The following is an 18,991-nucleotide window of genomic DNA, read 5'->3' as shown; positions in this document are numbered from 1 at the left end:
GCTGGCCTCCGAACTGCAATGAATAAGGTATGAGCATTGTACGTGTTCAGTCCACATCTTTAGACAACAAGAAATACACAGTTGCTCACTAAGAATGACACCTGCAGTTCTGAAAACTGCGCCGCCAGTCAAAATACCATGCAAAACACAAATTATGTTGAAGACAGAGATAATGTATCTACAGCAAGACAGTCAAGCTACTGAGATGGGGTGGGGGGTTTGAATATGTCATAGCTTGCAGAAGTGCAAGAGCAAAGAATAAAGTAACTAGCATTTCAGGGGACAAGAAATAATCACATTTTCCTGCTTTGATACGTGCAAGGATTCACCTGTTTCTGTGTGTGAGGGAGATTGTTTTTACACTTTGTGATCTGCTGAATTCAAGCCCTTTTTGTACCTTCTCGATACTTTTCCTGTCAACCAAAAAAGCAATTCAGTGACCAAAATAGCTCCCAAACATCCTATCAGCATAAACTCAACTTTCGCAGCCGTACTGCCAGCTGAATTTTGAGACATTCTGAGTGTAAGCTAATACTGGGCTCTCTTTTACAAAGCTTTGAAGAGACCTACACTGAAAAAAGTAACAAGATGACCAATTAATTTATTTTGGGCAACACCACAATCGGTCTAGTATGCTCAAGGAACTGACTGAGTCACTCACAGAACATTAAACAGTCTGATGCTTGAACAAGGCTTTTGCATCACAATGCTAAGAAAATGCAAATTTAAAAATCTAGTCACCAAAAGCACCGGATCAATTAAAATAGAAATATATGCATAACCTGGTAATCGGAACAACCACTGAAGCGCTAGAACAAGATAAACTGCATCTGGTATTAACTTAGAACCTCCTTTACTACTTCTGCGCAAACTGCTTTTCTTTTCCCCCACTGTGTTAGAGTTAGTGCTATCACTGTTTGACTCCCCAAAGATAAATTCATTCCCACTGCTGTTTGAATAGTTGTCTTCTATGGACTCACTTCCATTGTACAAAGTATAACATGTTTGGCATTCTGTACATCCAGCAGCATTAGCTTAATCTTCTTTGTTTGGTGTGATAATAGGTAACACACCAGTCTGATGTAGTGGTTAAGAGTAGGAGGACTCTAATCTGGAGAACCAGGTTTGATTCCTCACTCCACTTGACACCAGCAGGGTGACCTTGGGTCAGTCACAGCTCTCTCAGAGCTCTCTCAGCCCTACCCACCTCACAGGGTGATTGTTGTGAGGATAATATAACACGTTGTAAACCACTCTGAGCGGGTCTTCTTGTCCTGAAGGCCGGAATGTACATTGAATGTTATTGTTATATTACCACCATATGAACGTGAAAATTTCTGAAAATGCCCGTTTTGATGGACATCATCTTACATATTTTCTTCAGATATTATGATGAAGGCCATTGTACCATAAGAGTTCCCAGCCCTCGGCGAGTCTCTGCTCTCTATGACACAATTGTCCCCAGCATATACTATCACATTAACCCGTGTTATGTGTTGCATAGCACTGAAGACATGGAAGTAGCATCTGGGTTCTCTGTCTCTCACAGCCCAATTCTTGCGGTGACGCAGTGAAAGAACAGCATGCCACTTTGTTCAACTTCTTTGTTAAAGATGCCTTCCAATCCAGGATCTTGTAGGACACACTAGTTGTTGATGGTGCACACAGTGTTTTACTAATGCTAAAAACAAGAAAGAAATTGCGTCCCATCCAGGGACTGCATGCATGATAGGTAAACTCAAGCACATATGACGTGTGGCTCTGACTGTTCTGTCTCATTTTTTCTTTTAATAGGTGTACAACTGAAGTACAAAAACATTCGTATCTATGGATATTATCACAATGGAAGAGGACGATTACACAGCATGAAGGACGATGTATGTGTCATCATTCTTATGTCTGCCTTGTGCCTGCTTTTACATGGTGTCATGGCATGTAAAAATCCGAGCTCTGCTCCCCTCAAAAAAGGAGAACATTCACATTCTGTTCTGAAGATCTCTCATATCCAAATTAGATATTCCTTATTCCGAGGACTGTTGCTAATCCACAGGCACTTCCTATTCTGAAAGGATGCCCGTGCCTTTTCTGTGCTTGGTTTGCTCCTCTAGTGGCCTTTTTGAAGGCACGCAAACCCAATGTAGATGGGTAAAAGGATCAAAGCACATGTATGCAGTAGCCATCTCCATGCTAAACCCGTGGTTGGGGGGCAGAGGTGACAAGATATTGATTGCTGCTTTCAATCAATAAAGATCAAGTGTGATATAGTGATAAGAGTATCTGACTAGGATCTGGGAGATGCAGATTTGACCCTCCGCTCTGCGATGGCAGCTCCAGGGTTGACTGTGGACTAGTTACAATCTCAGGGCCAAACTACAAGTGACGAATGACACAGGTTGGACACTTGTCAGCTTCCCTCAAGTTTTGATGGGAAATGTAGGCAGCTTGGCGGAATGTTGGACAAGTGACAGTTGAAAAGTCCATTGGACAGCAGTCGGAGAGCCAAGCTGCAAGACCAGGATGCCTACATTTCCCATCAAAACTTGAGGGAAACGGACAAGTGTCCAACCTGTGTCATTCGTCACTTGTAGCTTTGCTCTCAGCCTAACCTATCTAACAAGATGGTTGTTGAGGATAAAAGAGAAGGAGAGAACGTCATAAACCACTCTGCGCCTCCATGGGGAAAGAAAAGTAGGGTGTAAATGAAGTAAATTTTTAAAAAACGAAATCCCCGTTGCTCTCGTGGATATTTCATCACTAGCAAGCACTGGATTTGAGCCTGACAGTTTCCAGACTTGGCCTTGTTGCTTGCTCACATACGACTTCCATCACAATGAGCGGAACCACAAGTGACAAAAGGCACAGGTTGGACACTTGTCAGCTTCCCTCAAGTTTTGATGGGAAATGTAGGCATCCTGGTCTTGCAGCTTCAGTCTCTGACTGCTGTCCAATGGACTTTTCAACGGTCACTTGTCCAACATTCCGCCAAGCTGCCTACATTTCCCGCCAAAACTTGAGGGAAGCTGACAAGTGTCCAACCTGTGCCTTTTGTCACTTGTGGTTCTGCTCAATATGCAATACGGAGAAGCAATGTTGTTGGACATTAAAAGAAAGCAACTCTTGTGCGAATACGCTTGACAAACTGAAGGCTTCTTTTTCTCCTGGAAGTCTTTATTATTTATATATTTAATTTTTAGTTCACTCTCTCCGTTAGCGAGCTCAGAGCAGATTTTCATCATAAATACATAGATACAAGAAACAGTTAAAACAATTAAAAACATTGGTAGCAATTGTAACGTACAGCATCTAATATAAACAAGGCAGCTCATAATTGCACCCTACATAACACCTCGAGCCCACAGGGCAGGGCGGTTAAAACTCAGCCAGTGCAGGGTTGGGCACATATCCCTCCCCCCCACTGGGAGGGGCCGGTTGGATGATTCATCTGCCTCAGCCCCCATAAGCCTGGCAGAACATCTGTTTTACAGGCCTGGCAAAATGATAGCAGATCTTGATGAGACCAGGCCTTCACAGACAAAGAATTCCACCAGGTAGGCGCCAGGACCAAAAAGGCCCTGGCCCTGGTTGAGGCAAGGCGAACCGCCTTGGGGCCAGGGATCACCAGTTGTTGTTTGTCTGCTGATCGAAGCAGCCTCCGGGGGGTATAAGGCAAGAGGCAGTCCTGTAGGTATGTCGGTCCCTGTCCACTAAGGGCCGTAAAAGCCAAAACTAGAACCTTCAACCTGACACGGAACTCCACTGGGAGCAAGTGCAGCTGGTGCAAAACAGGTGTAATATGTGACCGGAACAGAGTTCCAGCCAAAATGCGTGCCACTGCATTCTGGACCAGTTGTAATTTCTGAAGTAGATGACAGAGCAGCCCAGCGTAGAGCGAGTTACAGTAGTCCAGCCTGGAGGTGACCACTGCATTGACCACTGATCTTAATAATCCTATTCTGTACTAGTAGAGGAAGCTAGTTCATTGTTAGACATCTGTTTCTCTTTCATGAACTCCTCAACAATGTTATAGGTACAAAGCTCATTACTGATGACTTCAAGACGGACTTCAGATTCCTGCTGCGCATACAATGGGCATAGCTATACCCTCCCACTATTCCAATCCATGGAACCCTGTACACCTGCCAGTCTTGTAGTCCAAGTGCTGCAAATTGCTTGTGCATTACTTTCTGGTTCTCAAACAGCATGTGCGGAACTCCAGGCAGATTGACAGTTTCAGAATATTTCTGCAGACCTTCCTTCCAAGTCATCTGTACAACATTACCGGGGGACAGAGAACCAAGATAGGGTGCAGACTGACTTTTTGAGCAAGGTTCTTCATGTGACGTAATCTGGTTTCTATGATTACACAGTCGTTTTCTTCTAGAAATCTGCCCATGCACTGACAGGCTGCAGTTCTTCATGAATGTGAACGCTACTAGCTATAAGCCCACACAAAATCTTTCCTGAGATTCTTGCAAAATAGACTGAAATTTGCACCATCTTCATACTCCTGACGCTTGAAGCACCCTGTCAGTGTAGTTTTCCACTGTGGCATTCACCAAACACTTCTTTGTTGTTTACATCTGATGAAGACTGACAATTTCTGAACGTGCACTTTCCTATAGGTGTTGTGGCACCATCTGGGGAATATCAGGGTGCTTATTCTGAAGCACAACAGCATCAGTCAAGAGAGCTGTACCACTCCCAGTGGCGTTCTCTCCACTCCATCACAGTCGACAAAACAAATGTGTGTTATTCCTCAAGAAACGGTAGGTTTTCTCCTTTTGAGAGCTCCTTTTTCTAACTCATTTAGCCTGTCATAGGTGATGCCGTCTGATGATTTATCATTAGATTAGACCGTTGCTGCCTCTGAAATAATGCATTATGAGACACAGAACAATCTTATTTGGCTGAGGTTGTTTTGTAATAAGGGAAATCAAACTCAGAAATCCAGAGGAGTTAGCCATGTTAGTCTGTAGTAGCAAAATAGCAAAGAGTCCAGTAGCACCTTTAAGACTAACCAACTTTATTGGAGCATAAGCTTTCGAGAGCCACAGCTGTCTTCGTCACAAAAGTTGGTTAGTCTTAAAGGTGCTACTGGACTCTTTGCTATTTTGCAACCTCAGAAAGTAACTCAACTTTAGTAACTAAAGCAAAGGTTTATGTATTAAAATCTATCGCATTTTATTATTAATCATATCTGCACAAGGGACTAGGGGGTTGTGGATATATTTGCATTGTTTCATAAGAAACTTAATGCAAATATATATTAGTAATAAGGAACTTAGGGGATTCATGAAAGATACAAGAAAGGACAGTGAAGAAATTCTATATGTGGCAAGTCTTGTACACTACAGCCCAACTGTCACCAAGATGATAAACCAGCACTTGAACCCACTACAACAGACTATAGGTGACTACGTACTTCAAAATGACACTTGCTTAGGGGGCAGCTGCGCCTTTTGTGCAATGTTTGTTGGTTTCTTAAAAGCATCTGGTTGGCTACAGTAGAAAATGGAATGCAGAACTAAATGGGCACTCATGTCACAGTCTGCCTAGGGCACCCCAAAACCTTCGATCGGCTCCGAATGGGTCACCATATCAAGTAGATTTGGATTGGTGGGTCACCATACCAAAAAGGTTAGGAACCACTGCAATAATGCTCTTCTGTACATATTTACCCTTCTTCCCATCATCTAGCTTTATAACAACAGCAACACTGAATTTATATACTACCCTTCAGGACAACCTAACGCCCACTCAGAGTGGTTTACAAAGTATGTTATTATTATCCCCATAACAATCACCTGTGAGGTGAGTGGGGCAGAGAGAGCTCTGAGAAGATGTGACTGACCGAAGGTCACCCAGCTGGCTTCAGCTGGGTGACCTTTGGAGGAGTGAGGAATCGAACCCAGTTCTCCAGATCCCAGACCCGCTGCTTCTATATGGAATAAACAGTTTGGTGTAAACAGAAATGTTTCATGTGAGCCCTCATCTACAATCTGAAGTGGTGGTTTCCCAACACCGGCTAAGCAGTAAAAACGAAGCCTCTGAAGATGAGGAATATCACGCGTTAAACTCCGAATTTGCACAAAATCCTTTCTCTGCTTGCACACAAGATCATAATATAACCTGCTCTTGTCACTGCAGGTCGCTTCATCCGCAAAATCTTCCTAAGCCTCAATCCAAAGCAACAGAGAACTGCCTATTTATTCACTGCTTGGCTGAGGAAGTCATTCAGTCAAGGTTTCCAGATCCCAAATGTGGAATACTGTCCTCCGAGGAAACCAAACTGTGCCAATTACTCTACTCCATGAGACCACCTTCTCCTCGGAATCTCTGCAAGTTGTCTCAGCTCTAGCTCTTCTGCCTTCTTCTCAATGCTTCTTAACTCTTTAGGGCTAAGAATTAAAATACAGGATGAGATGATACTATTCACATGCAGATGGTATTCAAAAGTACTTATAACAAAATGGATTGTATAACAGATGTGTGACATTTATACTATTCTTTTCTGTTTGGGCAATTCCCCAAAAGTACAGTCTCAACACGCAATATCAGCTAATACAGCCAGGCACATTACAAAACGCAGTGGTATCTGCACAGATGGGACTATAAGCAGGGTATGGCTCAATTCAATCTGCATACCCAGTTATGAGCTAAGTGTCCTTAGGTGCTTTAATTTGGACTGACTCCCCATCTGCTAGCAAACCACAATTAGAGCCATGGTTTGTGCCAATTATGGTTTTGATGAGATATACGGATTGAAATAATAGCTGAGGGTCACTGTACTTAGAAACTTGAGTGCTGAACAGACAGGAAAAACTAGCAGCTCTAAACCATGGATTTGGAAGCTCAAACTATGGCTTGGGATCAGATCGTTGTTAACACAAGCCATGGTTAGGCACGATGTCCAAAGCAAGCCTATGTGGCATTAACCATCCTCATACCATGCTTCACCCTGATTAAAACTAACACAGACGTAACTGGTCAACCGCAGCTATGCAAACATTATGCTTCTTTTTCCTTCCAAGATTTCTCGGCAGGTGTGGGCGAGGGCGGGAATCACATTTCAATCTGTAAAACTTGAACTCTGCACACATAAATAGCAGTTTTAGGAATTCCCTGATTGTTGGAGGAGCAGAAAACTGCCTTGTTCTCATTGTTCCGATAAATCTGCTCTTGACTGTACCACTCTGGGCTGTTTCTAGGGGCCTGCATGACAATGGTCCTCCAAAAACACAATTCCCTACATCTAAGATAGTATAACAGCAGGAGGAAAGCAAGGCTCTCTCCCCAGCATTTATGTACACAGAATGCTTTGTGCACAGGACAGTTCAAACAGGTAAACCTCACCCGCAGCATTAAGCTATGCAACCTAGTTTACAACCACAGCAAGAGCAAGGCTCCAAAGCTCTCACTCAAAAGATCCAAAATACTCTCCGATATGAATATAGGCACTATTGCTGGAATTTCATTTAGTGTTAATGTTTTTGGAAAAGTTCCATAAAGATAGATGCTTCCCAGAAATACAAAATGAAGTGCTAATAATTCTCTGCAGGAGATTTCTGGTAAAGCACAAATCACCATTTCGGAAGCTCTAAACAAGCAGTAGTATATTCCTTCTGTAATTTCAACTCAGACAACAGTTCATATTTCAGCGGAAGACAAAAGCATCTTCAGCTTTTTGAAGGACAATAAAAATGACACATGCCCAACAGCAACATGTCTGAAGTTACATCAAAAGAGTACTGTTTTGTTATATCAGAATTACCTTGCCAAATCTAACAGAAACATCTCAGCATTAGACAGATCTTCTTGAGAAGCTCACACACATGACATACACACCCATCCCACATTAATCTCCAACCATCTGCTACACAGTCTTTGAATCTGGAGGATGTTCACCTTGGACCATCATGGCCATTACCAGGACCACCATGCAAATTGCCTGACCTGGATAGCCCAGGTGAGCCTGATCTCATTTGATCTCAGATGCTAAGCGGGGTCGGCCTTGGTGAGTAACTGTATGGGAGACCTCCAATGAAGTCCAAAGTTGCAGAGGCAGACAATGGTAAACCACCTCTGTTACTCTCTTGCCATGAAAACCCCAGCAGGGGTCGCCATAAGTCAGCTATGACTTGAGGGCACTCTCCACCACCATCATAACCCCCTCAGAGCTTCCTGGTTAATAGCCACATATTTCCGTAACTTGAAGGATTACAATTTTGATCTTCAGTTAACTTGAATTACACGTCATGGTCATTCATCCACGTTCAACAAATTGTCATGCTAGGTCACAGCAGGATTCCAAAAGGGTTGCCTAATTCTGTTCCCGACTGGGAAGTTTTCAAATTATCATCAGAGGTGTAGCTCTGAAACAAAGTCGGCGGTCATAATGGCCAGGACCTTTTCTGTTGTGGCACCTGCTTTGCAGAATGCACTCAAATCCTCTCCTTGGCAACCAACCTGCTATCGTTTAAATGCAAAGTTTAATTCTCCCCCCCACCCTAGACACCTGTGAACTGGTAAGGTTTTTGCAGTTTAAGGACTTTTGCTGTTTAACCTCACCTATTGTTTTGCCTGAATTCCTGCTCATCATTTAACCTAAACTGGTTTATTTATGCTGCTGTTATTCTGTATTTTTGAGTGCATGATCCTTTCCCTGATATGCTGACTTTCTACATGCAGGGGGTTTAAGCAGAAAGCATTCAAAATGCTGTTCTTTCACTTGCAACTTTAAGAAGCAACTGTCAAGAAATGACTATAGCATCACACTTTGCTGAATGCAGAATTTCACTCTCTCAATATTGCCTTTCAGAACTATTTCCATAAACTCTGCCACTTCCAAGCCTTTTTCAATCAAGTACCCTATTTAAGTTGATCAGTTCTGAAATTCTCTCTAAAAGCCACACAATTGGGTGCTGAAATGTCTTACTATCAACAGCTGATCTTCCAACATTCTGCAGCTGAAGACATGCAAGAAGGGTGTCAGAGCGAAGTGTGGATAATGCATTTGGTATTTCACATCAGAACAGGTCAATTTCAGCTTCTTTAACTGCTGTGGGAATATTCAGTTGTATTCTAGACAGACAATAAAAGTAAATGAATTGTAAAATAACTTACCAGTGTCATTTTGAATAGTGCGATTTGATACCAATGTGAACTGATAATATCCTGGCAAGTTTAAATCCCAAATCTATTTTAAGATTAATGCAAGTGACATTTTTAACAATATTTGATTGGAAAGAAATAAGAAACACCACTTTTAAGACTGCAGAGTGAAGTCAGACACAGAATATGCTCAGAACAACACTTCAGGCATAGGGAAGGACAAAACAGGAAAACACAGGTATTTGGTGCAAGGGAGTTTAGCCTTAAAAAGGTAAATAGAGAACTGAAAGAGCAGCCTATAAAGTGAACCAATGAGAAATCAAGTAACAGCCAAACTAGAGAGACCTTTGAAAGCAAAGAAGAGAAGCTTAAAATCAAGGAGAAGCCAAATACTGGATGCCTGTAAGAATAAAGAAAGAGGATTTACATTAATGTTGAAGAGTGAGCTGAGCAACTATTACCAGAGCTAGAACTTTGGACAATGCATAGACAATGCATATAAGCAAGATAAATAATGGAGAGTGAGCAAGGACATCTTCTTGCAATAGCAAATGAGAACAACAAGACAGAATTCATCTAATAGGAAAAGAAATCCTACCTACAATAAGCATATCATTCCTTTATCAGAAGACGTTCAGGCTTTGTTGACACTGAGTCGTACTCAAAAAAATATTCTAAGGAACTCAAATGTTCCTCAGACACTTACTCAATGAGAATATCTTCTTCTGGATGGATTAAGAGCCATGAGCCCAAGAGTAAAAGGTCTCTTAGCTCATGGCTTGCAGCCAGAGACCTGCAGTTGACAGCTCAATGGACGAAGGCCATCCTGGATACATTTGGCTTTTCTTTGTTTAAAAGGTTTTGTTATCTGTAATTCTCTATTGTGGGTCCACTTTGGGAGAAAATCAGCAATGAACTACTCCAAAGAAATAAAGACAAGACGATCAAGATCCGCTAAAGGACAGGTTGCCCACCATCGTCAACTCCACACATGTACATCCAAGCACAGATACTGCATTGTATGTTCTATGGTACACTCACTTCATGGGGCAGGGGTTGAAGACCTTTGAACAAGAAGAGAACTTGATTCTCGAAAGCTTATGCTACAATAAAATTGGTTAGTCTTAAAGGTGCTACTGGACTCTTCTTGATTTTGCTACCACAGACTAACATGGCTAACTCCTCTGCATCTAGAATTGGAAGGGTTTTCTCAGCTATCTACTCCAACCCCCTGCTCAATGCACAAAACCCAAAACTAGGCATATTCCCAACAGACTGTAGACTGGTCCTCTGCTTGAAGACCTCCTCTCTCTCTCTGTCTTCCCTCATCCCATAGTTCATTCCACTCTCAGACTTCCCTTACAATTAGGGACCTTCTCCTATGGATCAACTATCCGTAACTTATGCCCATTAGATCTAGTCTTGCCCTCTAGGGTAGCAGAAAACAACATATTTTCCCTCTTCTATAGGACAGCAGCCCCTAAGGATGTTGACAAACGCAAGCATGACTGTAGTGCTTGGGAAACCCCCAAAAGATAAGCTGGTGCTCTCTGAAGTTAGGAAATGTAGAAAATCCATTGGTCTGATATATTCTAGCTACTTATTTTTACTTGATACTTGCAAGGCAAGAATCAGAACACAGCTGAAATGCAAGGTCTGGATTTCACCAGTTTAGCAAGAACATTCTAAAACCTTTTAAAGCATTTTCAAAGTTGCACGAAACACAATAAAGAACTTGAAGGCTGTTAACATTACACAACTTCCTAAACTTTACTTGATCTGGTTTGTTCAAAGTCACCCCTCCATCTATTTTTGGAAGGCATTTAAAATATGTAGACCACGAAGGGCTATGCCGCACATCAAAACTGGTGGGCCAAGTTATATAATTGTAGGGAAGAAGCAAGGAAGAAGAGGAGCATGGAAAACATTCTGTCCTCAGACCTCAACAGAGAGAGGTGTTCAGCCAACACACAATGCCTTCATGCTGCTTTAAAAAAAATTCAGAAGCAATATATTACAACCATTATTGATTTTAGCTAATAAATACAGGGAAATTGAAAGGGGCAGGAGCCTGCCATATACCAAGGGACTTAGCTTACAATTTGAATAAGCATCCTTTCACACTCTGTATACTAGATTTGGCCACAAGTGTTACCCTATCTGTTGTTTCATGCATTAAGACCTCCCCCCAAAAGTTGCTATACTGAGAAATTATATCTATTTCCAAGAAAGTGGGCAACAGTACAATAGCTTGAAGACGTGCTCCGTTCCTTTGAGATGACCTGAAACTTAATTTTTTTTAATTTTATTCGATTTGTATCCCGCCCTTTCCGCGAACGGGCTCAGGGTGACTAACAATAGCAATAACAATCAATACAAATTTAAAACAGATTCTATAAAAACAAATCGCAGATCACAATACTTCAACCTTAATTTCAACTTCAACTTGAAGGTTTAAGCTGATACCTTCTAGGATGAGAAGACACAAGCCGTTTTAAGAGTAGAGAGCTATTCCTATACTACCACCTCAACAAAAGAGAGTAAAAAGCACACGCTGGACCTGTACCATTTTGTCACCCTGAATATGTGTCTGCGCTGCCTTCCTAGAAAAATCATTTCAGCCACATGATATTTTTTATTAAGATGAACCAACACACCACAACATGTTATGCAAGCTTTCGAGTTCTTCAGAATTCTTCACCCAGCTAAAATGTTTTTTTAAAAGCACACCATTAATCATGCCATTACAAGTCCTTGTATTTTGTTTCCTTACCTTTCTCAGTTTTCCCCTAAGTGACACTTATAAACCACCTACAGGTCTTAATATTGAGGGTTTCAGCCGGGATCCGGGTACCACCCGAAACACCTGTTAAGAGTCACTAGTCCACTGGAAACATCCAACTGTGCATATTTAATACATTCCATGCCATAAAAAGGACCTTCCCTAATGACTCAGACAACCCTTTCAACAGCTGCTGCACCATAACAAACTCAAAGCCCACTCCCTGTTTGCAGAAAGCAAAGCCCAAGCGCTGGGGCTGCCTCACGTCCCACTCCTCCTGCATGCCTGAAACACCACTGAAGAAGGCCTCTCCATCCCCAGCGGCCCTTCTCCTGCCTGCCCCCTTTTGATCAATTCCCTAACACTGCCGCTTTCCCCACGTTGCCCTCTCCACAATACAGTGTAGTAGTTAGACCCAGCCAGGGCTTTTTTTCTGGGAAAAGAGGTGGTGGAACTCAGTGGGTTGCCCTCAGAGAAAATGGGTCACATGGCTGGTGGCCCCGCCCCCTGATCTCCAGACAGAGGGCAGTTTAGATTGCCCTCCGCGCCGTGGCACGGAGGGCAATCTAAACCCCCCTCTGTCTGGAGATCAGGGGGTGGGGCCACCAGCCATGTGACCATTTTCAAGAGGTTCCGGAACTCCGTTCTACCGCATGGTTGTGAGGATCAAAAAGACACTTGAAGAGCAGTGTTCCAAGCTGCTCTGAGTCTCCACTAGGAGAAAAAGTGGGGAATAAATATCTAAAAATATTAATGCCCATTGGCAAAGGTGTCTTCTCTCCCATTCTCCCCACTCTAAGATACACTGGCTGCTTCCACACACATTGGATAATGCGCTTTAGCGATCATTTGGAACTGGGTTTTTGTGTGTGAAACAAAAAATCCACTTCCAAAGGACTGCTAAAGTGCATTATCCAGTGTGTGTGGAAACGGCAATTATCTTGGCCAGTATAAAGTCAACGACTGAATGGCACAGAAAGGCACCACAGAAATTTGGACAGTTGTTCTGGAACCGTGCCATCGGTCAGATCTGAGGGTGTTTAATACCACTGAAAAAAATAATGCTTCCTGATCAAATCAGTGGTATATCCACATATCAAGCAAATGCTAATTCTGAGGAACAGCAAGTCTCTCACTCTGATTCTCTCTTGCATTTTTACAGCCCTTCACGCTTTCCTGTGCCTCCACCACCAATATATTCTTATTGATACTCTGTAGTCTGCAACCATTCCCAAGAGCCCCCCGTGGGCAACAACACTATTGAAAAAGAAACCAAATAAATCCACAGCCAAAAAACCCCCCAAAACCCAGAGCATGACATATTTTAATTCAGGCTTGCGACTAGTTACTCACCTGAGGCACCAAAGAAGAAATTACCCCAGGGGAGGCAGGTAGCAAACCTTTGCAGAATGTCGCTATTTCCAAGCCACAAAGGACGGAAACAGATATGCAGGAGCAGGCAAGCTATTAACAATTGCTGTGGGATGGTAACTTTTCCTGGATGTAATTGCAAGGTTTCTTGAACTTAAGCCAGCCCCATGCCGGCCGATGTCCAATAATGAAAGACTTCACAAATGATGACATTACCCAATCATGTTACAAACCGGCATATGTCAAAACGCCTTTGTTCCGCTGCTCAGAGCAAGGCTGGTGGAGCCCAGCGAGAATTCCACCCATCTTGATCAGGTACATGCATTATTGACACTAGCAGCGAGCAACTTTCACCCAGATTCTGTGACTTGGAAAGGAAAAAGACCCACAACAACGCACACTTTGAGCTCTATGCTCTCTGACAGCTGGTGCCACACAGCATCCCCTGATCTCCACGCTGCAAGACTCTGCCCACAACACCGATAGGAAATAGATGCTATGGACTTTTTAGGAACATGAACCATCCGCAGGCTTAATTCTTAGAATGAAAACAAACCCTACCAAAGAAGCCAGAAACTTCACTCATAGGGAGAGATTATTCTGCCCTGCCAATATCTGTGGGAGCTCTCTTGGCTGGTTTCCACCGCCCTGTCAACCTTTCCAAAATCCACAGCTGGGAAGGGCACAAGCGATCCATTTGCTACTTAAAGCAACCATGATCTACCCAGATTCCATCTACACCCATGTTACTCATAGACAGAAATGCGCAGACTTTGCTCTGACATCCCCTTCATTTCGCCAGCAATGAGTCTGCATTTCTCTCCCACCCCACACCTTTTGCCAGACTCGGTCCTTTTAAAGGCATTAAGTTAAGCCAGCCACCCTCCTCCCCACCAAAAAAAAAAAAAGCTAGATGATCAAAAACCACCACTAGGAAAAAAAATAATGTGGCCGAAGAGAGGGAAGCACAGAGTGAGATCTTCCATCCCTACCGCTAGCCACAGGGGCATTAAGGAAGAATCTCAAACAGGGTAGACTTCTAGGGGTTTCCTGCTATGCCCCCCCACCTTGCCTTGCCAAGGAGCAAACACAGCAGTGATGCGGGCAGCCCCTTCGCTTTTCCCCTCCGCCAACCACAGGATTTCTCCCGCCCCCTGCATTCAGAAGAGGGCTCAGCGCTTTGCTTAGATTTATCCAAGTGCTTATCGTCCTTTTTATGTCAGACACTGCTTGCCCTCCACCCAGACGAAGAAAGAGCCAGTGACCGAAGAAAGAGGCAGTGGCCATCAATGTGAGGCACCAGAAGTTTTCCTCCTCCCTTGACTTTCCAGAAGAGAATACCTCCAGCCGGTTACAAGCCAGACACTGGAGCACTGCTCCCCTGCCTGTAAAGAAATCTTCGTCCTCCCCAGCCATTCACCCACATGTACACATGCTCATCTACTAGTCACAGGCAGTGAGTTGCTGAGAACACAGTCCCTGCAAGTCACCTTTCCAGATATCTGAAGGAGTGAGTTGTGGCTCACGAAAGCTCATGCCCTACCACAAATTTTGTTATAGGTGCTACTGGACTCTTGCTCCTTTCCAGTCACGTGCAAGTTACCTTTTTCCCTTGTGGGTCTGAGGAAAAGGTTTTGGTTCCGAAAGCCTGCTAACTTCTGCTTCCCTCCCATTTGCTTTCTGCTCACAGCCACGACCCACCTCACAAGCATTTTCTTTTTGAAAGTTTTACCACTGCTGTAATAGGATACAGGAAGGTTACCACAACAGCTGAAGTGACCATGTAAGGGAAGGCCCCTGGCATTTGCCTTGTGTTGGGAGTATTTTTCTTACACAGCCTTGCTGTGCGCAAGATACATGTGTCCCTTGACTAACAAGCCCTCAGATAAAGCCTCCCTTATAAAGCACAAAGGCACGTTTAGGTGTCCATTTCTTCTGCCAGATTCATTTATTAAGGCCCCAACAAGGACAATTACGTAAAAACTGGGCCACACCACAACAGATATGTCAATATTGGAACCCAAAAGACAGGCAGACAGATGTGCGTCAGATGGGAGGGGGGAATCTATTCATATTTTACTACCAGTCAGAATCAACAAGGCCACGGGAAGGATCAAAAATTCTCATTTCTCTCCAGGATATCGGAAGCCCAGGAAAGGGTTTCATTTGTCATTTCTTACGCCAAGGAACCACGACAAAGGCGGCTGGCAATGACATCGCCCCACATGCCGGACTCCACAGCAAGCCTGGCCTCTCCTCTGCGCACTCCTTCAGCCAAGAGGGGGAAGCCAGTCCTTCATGAGACATACAAAGAACGGCCTTGCTAACTAGGCAGGGAAACACCGGAGCCAAAGATGGGTCTCCTTTAGTGGCCAACTTCCACCAGCCCAAGCAGCTGGCAGCGCCATCCTGACTTCAGCCAAAGCCCACGGTGACACTGAAGCCCCTGTGAAGAGAGTTTTAGGTGGGGAGCCTGCAGCAGAACAGCAGGATCGCAGCCCCGCGTCACCTCAGAGACTGACAAGATTTGCAGGGGGTGACCTTTTTAAGTCAAAGCCGGTATCTGAAGAAGGGCGCTCTGGCACTGGAAAGCTCAGACCCTGAAAGCCTCGTGGCTCTCGGAGGTGCCACCGGGCTCCAATCCTGCCCAGGCCGCCGGAGCATCTGTGCACAGGGCTGCATCAGAGGCATCTAGGAAGCGATGCACCGCCAAGCCAGGCGCCAGGGCTGCGGCTGGGGCTCCTCGACAGCCCTCCTCCATACAAGTGAACAAAAAAACCGAGGCCGGGTTTTCGCTCCAGGGCGTGAAATCCCTCCCCCGCCCCGCCAGAGAAATGAAAAGCATCCTCGACCCGGAGCGCATCAAGGGCCGGCAGAGAGGAGGACGCTCGGGCTGCCGCCCCCCCCCCCGCCCCCGGCTTCCAGGCTGGCGCCCCCCGCCCATCCCCAGCCCCAGGAAGAAGGCAGAAAGGCAGACCCACCCGCTCGGAAGAAAGCGGCGATGTCTGCGGAATCCTTGGCCGCGTCCTCCGCCCCTTCCCCGGCCGAGTTGCCGCTGGCGGAGGAGGCGGCGGTGGAGCCGCTCATGGCTGCTGGAGGCGCCTCCGGACCACGGCCGCTCAAGCGGGCTCCCGCGACTGGATCCTGGCGGCGGCGGCGGCGGGAGGCGGCGGCAGAGGCAGAGGGGCGGGGGGCCTCGACGGCGTCGCCTCCAGGGCGCCGGCTTCACCTGCGAGCCACGAGCCGGGGCGAGCCAGCCATGCGGAGCCGCGGGCGGCGGGCAGGATGGCGCAAAGCGGCGGACGGGGCGGGGAGGAGGCGGGCGGGGGGGAGGCGTGCGCGCAGGGCGGCCACCGCCGTGGGGAGCCCCGGCCGCCCCTCCGGGCGCGCAGCGCAGGCAGGAGCCGCAGGCGCGGCGGAGACAATTGCGGGGCGGGGGGCGGGGGGGGGGGAGCGCGGCGGCAGCAGGCGGGGCCAGGCGGAGGGAGGCGGTTGCGGTCCTCGGGGAGCGGCCGCCTCAGCCACAGTGCCCGGGAAGGGCGCCGCAGCACCCGCAGCCGCAGCAGCCGCCCCGCTCCTCCATCTTGCTCGCCCGGGCAAAGGGGTGGGGACAGGGAAGGAAGGAAGGGAGACGCTGTCCCCGCCCAGGGAAGCGGCGGGGAAGGGCGCGAGCGGGCCGAGCGCGGCGCCGGAGCCGGAGGGGGCCGGGTAGGGGAGAGGGCAGCTCTCGGGAGGTTCCGGCCGCCTCCGTCAGCAATCGGGCCCGGCCGGGGGGAAGGAGGCGGCGAGCTCCGATTGGAGCGCCGAGCTCGGCCCGACGCCGTTTGCCCATTGGCGGCGGCCCAGGCAGGGAATCCCCTTTCATGCGCCCGGGGCGGGCGCCGGCCGAGAGCGCCCCCTTGCCGGGCAGGCGTGCGCACAGGCCCGCCCGCCCTCCCCGGGCCAGAACTCCCCCGGCGGCTTTTCTCCAGCCGCGCCGAGGAGCAGCAGGTGCCGGGGCGGTGCGTCGCACGCCCGACAGCCCGCCGCAGAGCCGCCTTCGCCTCCCGCAGCCCAAGGAAACGGGGCTTCCGTTGCGCCCCCGAGACCAGCCCGGCGGGTGCAGTGAAGTCGAGTCCAGCGGCTCGTGCACTGTTAATTCTCTTCTAGGGCTTTTAATGCATGTAAATTTTTGAAGGAAAAAAAATCTCCATCGCATCCTCTCCCCGGGGAGGAGGCTTTCGGGCCGCGCCCGCCGATCGTCGCCGCCGGTGCCATTCAACTTGGGACGGGTGTGGTTGCCCGGCGACCGCAGTGTGGAAGCGGCTCAGCGCGGAGATGCGCTCGAGAAGGCAACGGGAATACGAGCCTTTGTCTTCCTCTGCATCGCAGTACGGATTTGGCGCGGGGCTGGGGGAATATCTAAAGGCAAGTGTCCTCGCTCTGAATGAAATCCCTATCGATTTCTCCCGGGGTTCTTCACAATTCGTGTTTTTATTTTATATTATTAGATTTATAACCCGCCCTCCCCGCGAACGGGCTCAGGGCGGCTAACAAGAAAATACATCATACATTTCGAGGGGCTAAAAGGATCCATTTGCAGTGTAATTCTAAACAGAGTGGCGCATATATTGCCAAGGCTATACAGAGTGAGAATATGACAACTTTTGGTTCGATACACCTTGACCAATATGGCTTTTTTCCCTCTCTTAATGAGAAACATCAGTTTTTAACTTGTCAGTTTGTGGTGGTAATGGCGGAAAGGGCTATCAAGTTATAGCTGACTTATGGAGACCCCTGCTGGGACTTTCAAGACAAAAGACTAACAGAGGTGGTTTGCCGTCTCCTGGCTCTGCAACCTTGGTCTTCACCCAAGATCTCCCATGAATACAAAGAAAAAAAGCAATAAAATTAATTAATATATGTATTCAAAGTATGACATCAAATCAACATCTTACAAATGAACAGATTTTTCAAAAATTGATGGAAAGCGCCACAATTACATTATTTTGCCACAGGGCGAGGGCCCTCAATAAATTGACTGTATTGATACATTCATGTATTTATTTGTTTCAAAAACATGTAATCCTGAGCAATTCTAGAGCAAACTCCATGGGTGAGTTCAACAGGATGTTATGCTTTTGGGAAGGTTTAACTTTGCACAAAGTCTGTTGCACTGTATGCTGTCCTCCCTAACAGCATCTAGGCATAGTTGAATGAGATCATACGCAACAACAGAGTAGAAATGCACCCATAGAGTCTGGCTCCTAAATCGCATCACAGGGCATTTTAAATTGCCCTTTCTCCAAAACCAGATTCAAACTGGGTTACAATGATTTTAAAAATCTACAAGTAAAAACCATAAACCCCTTAACAAACAGATCTAACTACCATCAAAACAGGTGGCACTGTAAAAATAAAAACGGATTAACATTAAAAACATTTTCTATTGTATATATTTTGTAGACCCAACAATGAAAGATTAAAAGTGCCATACTAAACAATTATACCTAAACTCACTGCCTTCAATGGCCATAGCTTTGCTTCACGCTGCACTGCAATTCACCAACAAGATACTGAGTTTTTGAAATTTCACCCAGTTGGTATTTTGCTTACAAAATATATCCAGTTAAAGTTGCGACTGTTTACAGGGGCCTGCTTCTACATATGTATGACTCAAGACGAAAGGACCAACAAATCTACTGCGACATAATGGTGGAATCCAAATATCCTTTCTCTTTTATGGAA

The 18,991-nt window shown here is 46.0% G+C and overlaps 1 protein-coding gene across 2 annotated transcripts in view; it reads right to left on the bottom strand.

Moving 5' to 3' along the window:
* The window catches only part of TRIO (trio Rho guanine nucleotide exchange factor), a 283,152-nt gene extending 266,672 nt beyond the window's left edge, over positions 1 to 16,480 (bottom strand). The window contains exon 1 of one of the 2 annotated variants that reach the window (XM_054985288.1): positions 16,246 to 16,480. In XM_054985288.1, coding sequence (XP_054841263.1) covers positions 16,246 to 16,351 — 106 coding nt within the window. In that variant the 5' untranslated portion in view covers positions 16,352 to 16,480. The remainder of the gene's footprint in view (positions 1 to 16,245) is intronic. The other variant, XM_054985291.1, reaches the window with a different exon arrangement.
* Between the last annotated feature and the right edge of the window lie 2,511 nt (positions 16,481 to 18,991).

The sequence above is a fragment of the Eublepharis macularius genome, chromosome 7 (assembly GCF_028583425.1).
Source record: "Eublepharis macularius isolate TG4126 chromosome 7, MPM_Emac_v1.0, whole genome shotgun sequence".
Lineage (NCBI taxonomy): Eukaryota > Metazoa > Chordata > Lepidosauria > Squamata > Eublepharidae > Eublepharis > Eublepharis macularius.
The sequence above is the reverse complement of the archived record's forward strand: the minus strand, read 5'-3'. Positions and strand labels throughout refer to the sequence as shown.